The sequence below is a fragment of the Corticium candelabrum genome, chromosome 8, assembly GCF_963422355.1.
Source record: "Corticium candelabrum chromosome 8, ooCorCand1.1, whole genome shotgun sequence".
NCBI lineage: Eukaryota > Metazoa > Porifera > Homoscleromorpha > Homosclerophorida > Plakinidae > Corticium > Corticium candelabrum.
The window spans coordinates 4913971-4918970 of NC_085092.1; the positions used below are offsets into that span (position 1 = coordinate 4913971).

At 47.5% G+C, this 5000-nt stretch overlaps 3 protein-coding genes across 3 annotated transcripts in view; 2 read left to right on the top strand and 1 right to left on the bottom strand.

Moving 5' to 3' along the window:
- Positions 1-75, top strand: part of LOC134183128 (uncharacterized) — a 1192-nt gene extending 1117 nt beyond the window's left edge. Inside the window, exon 1 of the mRNA XM_062650593.1 lies at positions 1-75. This exon is cut by the window's left edge and continues 1117 nt beyond it. The gene's annotated coding sequence lies outside the window, so the exon portion shown is untranslated.
- LOC134183127 (uncharacterized) overlaps positions 1-1078 on the top strand; it is a 38391-nt gene extending 37313 nt beyond the window's left edge. Inside the window, exons 41-42 of the mRNA XM_062650592.1 lie at positions 587-815; positions 882-1078. Coding sequence (XP_062506576.1) covers positions 587-815; positions 882-935 — 283 coding nt within the window. The 3' untranslated portion in view covers positions 936-1078. The remainder of the gene's footprint in view (positions 1-586; positions 816-881) is intronic.
- A 541-nt stretch (positions 1079-1619) lies between these two features.
- The window catches only part of LOC134182903 (uncharacterized), a 7981-nt gene continuing 4600 nt past the window's right edge, over positions 1620-5000 (bottom strand). The window contains exons 5-8 of the mRNA XM_062650344.1: positions 4815-5000; positions 3567-3747; positions 3120-3503; positions 1620-2151 (exon numbers count right to left, since the gene is read on the bottom strand). The exon at positions 4815-5000 is cut by the window's right edge and continues 581 nt beyond it. Coding sequence (XP_062506328.1) covers positions 1810-2151; positions 3120-3503; positions 3567-3747; positions 4815-5000 — 1093 coding nt within the window. The 3' untranslated portion in view covers positions 1620-1809. The remainder of the gene's footprint in view (positions 2152-3119; positions 3504-3566; positions 3748-4814) is intronic.

A 5000-nucleotide genomic window follows, 5' to 3' on the forward strand; every position in this document is an offset into this window, starting at 1 on the left:
TGTCTGTCTCTGTCCGTCTGTCTGTCAGTCTCTCTGTCTGTCAGTCTCTATCTGTCTGCCTATGTGCCTGCCTGCCTGCCTGCCTGCCTCTCTCTGTCTGTCTGTCTGTCTGTCAGTCTGTCTGTCTGTCTGTCTGCCTGCCTGCCTGCCTGCCTGCCTGTCTGTCTGTCTGTCTGTCTGTCTGTCTCTGTCCGTCTGTCTGTCAGTCTCTCTGTCTGTCTGTCTGTCTGTTTGTTTGTCTGTCTGTTTGTCTCTGTCCTTTTGTCTGTCTGTCTGCCTATGTGCCTGCCTGCCTGTCTGTCTGCCTACCTGCCTGCCTGTCTGTCTGCCTACCTGTCTGTCTGTCTCTGTCCGTCTGTCTGTCAGTCTCTCTGTTTGTTTGTCTGTCTGTTTGTCTCTGTCCTTTTGTCTGTCTGTCTGTCTGTCTGCCTATGTGTCTGTCTGTCTGTCTGTCTGTCTGTCTGTCTGTCTGTCTGTCTCTGTCTGTCAGTCTGTCTGTATGTCTGTCTGTCTGTCTGTCAGTTTACTCCTCATCTCCATGTACTCCTCGCCACCTTCTCTAACCCTCTTGATCACACAATTCCAGGGAAGATCTCGACATGGAATACAAGAGCGGACGGTGTAGCGGCACGTCCACCTGCTGCATCACATCATGTCGAGCATGCCATTTCGGCTCCGTCACCTCTGTCAAAGACCAGTGCACGCGATGCAGCACCAACGACGTCGAGTGCATCTTCCATTTCGGACACTGCGCTCGCAATCACTGGTGCACATCACTCGGAACCGTAGACGTCACACACTACCCCTGCGTTCGCGTAAGCCACGCCTACTTTCGGTTTTTTATTTTGCCTTTTTTGTGATTTTTGTTTTTGACTTTTTAGTATGGAGAGCGTCGTAGCGGCGTGTTCCGGTGCTCTTTGCCTTGGTGGGTTTGAGTTGGTTTGGGACTTGAGTGTGGCAGGGATGGTGTAGCTGAACTTCCTAGTTGACTGAAAGACTGAAGTTTGCTAGTGCTTTAGTGTCTCGCATCTTGTCTGTTGTAGCATTTGTCACGTGAATCGATGGTTATCGCATTGCAGTGTCGTGCCAAATCGCGGAGAAGTCATTGGCGTTCGTGCGTTAGCACTGCAAACATTCAAGTCTTTGGGCTTAGCGCGCGTTAAAGGTCGTGATACCTTGATGCCATTTCATGTTCTACGCAGTTGACTCAGGCACTCAGGCCTGCAGTTGACTTTTTGCCCGGCGTCTGGCAAAAGCGTCTCTCGTCAGAATGGCATCCAGCTATTGTTGTTTGCCCTAGTCATAGCAAACAGTGCGTGCTCGCCTGTTTTGAAATTCTCTGCTTGCGAATTGAAGTACAAACTGCGGGTGTTCTATATGTTATGTATGAACTAATTTCGAATCGGTGTCAGGAGTGGGATTGGCGCGCTATAGTTCTTTATCCGGGAATTTTTTCTACCAGACATTGTATGCTGTGTTTCTGACATTTTGGTTCCAATATACCCGGATATGGAAGGTAAGCGATCGCGAGTACCTAAACTTTACTGTAGTAAGTCCGACCTGCATGCATATGTACGTGTGTAAAATTCAATGATCACGCGTTCTGTGCTAGAGAAATGGTTACCATTTATTGTTTGCATGACGTCTGAACAAACCCAGCCACACTGCGCATGCACGGCACTCTGTCACTCTTCCTCGGGGAAGAACTTGCTCCCGCGGTAAAGAGCTGCCTCCCACGGTAGTTCATCTGTCACCCCCGGTAACTTACGCATTTCCAACATCTCTCTAAGTCTACACTACTTGTGCGGTTCACACTCGATTTGCGTCTTCACACGCCTCATCCACTATTGTGGTTTCCATCCCTTCCAGGGCCTTTGGATCGAATCCATCTACACCGTCGAAGATGGACATCACCCGCCTTTGTCGTCTTCTGCGGAGAAACGAGAGAAGACGATGTAAATTGTCTGTGGGACCGTCGTTGGCGTCTTCGTCTTCTCCAAGTTCGTCTTCCGAGTCGGACTCTCGGCGTTGTTCCTCGTCGATGGTTGTTGGAGTTGATGTGTCTCTGTGAAAATGGACGTGGTTGTCACCGATAACGGAGGCTTGGCTTGAACTTGTGTGAGACTGTTGACCACCGCCATCTCGTTCAGTCTGCGTAGACAGAGAAATTTCTAACGTGTGTGTGTGTGTGTGTGTGTGTGTGTGTGTGTGTGTGTGTGTGTGTGTGTGTGTGTGTGTGTGTGTATGGTGTGTGTGTGGGGGGTGGGGTGGAAGTCCTCTCACTGAACCTTCTAAGAGGGTGTACCTCATAGGACCTTGAATTTCCGGTAGTTCACGGACCAAGGGAGAAAATACATGCTAACTTCAGCCTTGGCAAGCTGAGGATGGTGTGAGGTTACGATGCGCTAGCCCAGCAAGCTGGTCATCTGAGTGACAGTATATGCTACTACTTGCAGAACAGAGTGCATTGACAGAAATAAGGGAGACGCAGGGAAGACAGTCAGTGATGCCAGTAATAGAACTGGACTCTGAAGATCTAGAGGCAATCCGGGAATCAAGAGGTTGTGTGCGCAAGAAGGGGTTGTCATGAAACGTCCAACTGATCATGGCAACTCAACAACTAGTCGGAAGTCATCACATCTTACAATAATGTCAACTGATGGTCAACCTGTGCAATGTCCAGTAGCTGGTTGTCAAAGTGAGTTATCATTCAGGTTCCAGGTGTGTGTGTGTGAGTGTGTCTGTCAATGTGTGTGTGTGTGTGTGTGTGTGTGTGTGTGTGTGTGTGTGTGTGTGTGTGTCTGTGTCTGTGTCTGTGTGTCTGTGTCTGTGTGTCTGCCTGTCTGTCTTTCTGTTTGTCAATCAATGTGTGTGTGTGTGTGTGTGTGTGTGTGTGTGTGTGTGTGTGTGTGTGTGTGTGTGTGTGTGTGTGTGTGTGTGTGTGTGTGTCTGACTCAACGTGTGTGTGTATGTCTGACTCAACGTGTGTGTGTATGTCTGACTCAACGTATGTGTGTGAGTGAGTCTGTCAATGAGTGTCTGTGTGTGTGTGTGTGTGTGTGTGTGTGTGTGTGTGTGCATGCGTGTGCGCAACAAGAGTGTGTAAAACTTATACAAACCTTCACGGCACCGCTGGCATTCCCAGCATTCGCTACCAGCGACTGCTTGATCTCAAGCAACAGACCTAGCTGATAATAACAACTCGCCACACCAGCCTCCTTTGCTCTTCTCACCATTCTCTCCCTCCTCTTCCAAGCCACATAACCCTTCACCATGTCTCCAATAGAGTCACAATTCAACGAATCGTCACCACCACCATCATCATCATCACTCTCCCTACACTCTGATCTCAAGGGTCGCCAACAATACCGAACTACAATAGCAGACACAAGCTGCACAAAAAGCACGAATGGACTAATGGGTAGTGGTGATGGCCATTGTTTCTTTCTCATGATGCTTAACTTGGCAAGAACAGACTGTCGAAAAAGGTCAACTCTGTGCTCCTACAACACACACACACAGTCAAACGAGTTAGCAATGAATGGATGTTGACCAGTACTGGTCACCTGGACTTGATCAAAGGCGTGAGTAATCAGAGCAATCAACATGGTGAGAAGCACCAGGACAGAGATAGTCTGCCACAGAGTGAGTAAGATCCGTACGACAGTCGTTTCCACATCCGAAACGGCAGTGAATGAATCGATACTCTCCAATCCCAGCATTGCCCACAGGAAGTCAGAGAAAGAGCTATTTAGGAGTGCAACAGAAAGCGATGACACTATTAATCAAGAAAAGTAAGGACAACTTGACAAATACAACCTTGACAAACAAACAGATAAGCAGACAGACACACTGACAGACAGACAAAATATTTCTTTAGCTTATCGTAGCAGGAACACTGTGATTGTATTAAGCGTTTTGTATGAAATGTGAGTATCAACAGACAGGCAAACTAAGTGGCACACAGAGAGATAAACAAAAAGGCAGAGAGAGATAGACATAGAGACAGACAGACAGATTGACAAACAGACAGACAGACACAGAGGCAGACAGACAGACAAAGAGACAGACAGACATAGACAGACAGCCATAGAGACAGACAGACAGAGAGACAAAGAGACAGACAGACAGACATAGAGACAAAGAGACAGACAGAAAGACAAAGAGACAGACAGACATAGAGACAGACAGACAGACATAGAGACAGAGAGACAAAGAGACAGACAGACAGGCATAGAGACAGACAGAGAGACAAACAGACAGACAGAAAGACAAAGAGACAGACAGACATAGAGACAGACAGACAGAGAGACAAAGAGACAGACAGAAAGACAAAGAGACAGACAGACATAGAGACAGACAGACAGAGAGACAAAGAGACAGACAGACAGAGAGACAAAGAGACAGACAGACAGAGAGACAAAGAGACAGACAGACAGACATAGAGACAGACAGACAGACAAACAGACAGACAGAAAGACAAAGAGACAGACAGACATAGAGACAGACAGACAGAGAGACAAAGAGACAGACAGAGAGACAAAGAGACAGACAGACAGACATAGAGACAAACAGACAGACATAGAGACAGACAGACACAGAGACAGACAGACACTGTTTCAGACACAGACAGAGACAGACAGACACAGAGACAGACAGACAAAGAGACAGACAAACACTGTTTCAGACACAGACAGAGACAGACAGACATACAGACATACACCCAAACACACAGACAGACACAAAAACACACATAGACACATAAATAAACAAACAAACAATACACACACACACACACACACACCAGTCCTTACCTTGGTGCTGAAGGTAACACCTTTCCCTGTACACTAGGCGCATAATAGCCCGCCTCATACACGCTCTTCGCACCGACAGCAAACGCAACCAAGAACACACCCAGTATAACAAAAAAACTAAACGCCTTTGGTGCCATCTTAACAAACGACAACTGCATCGGTCCGATAGTCGAATGAACCACAAGA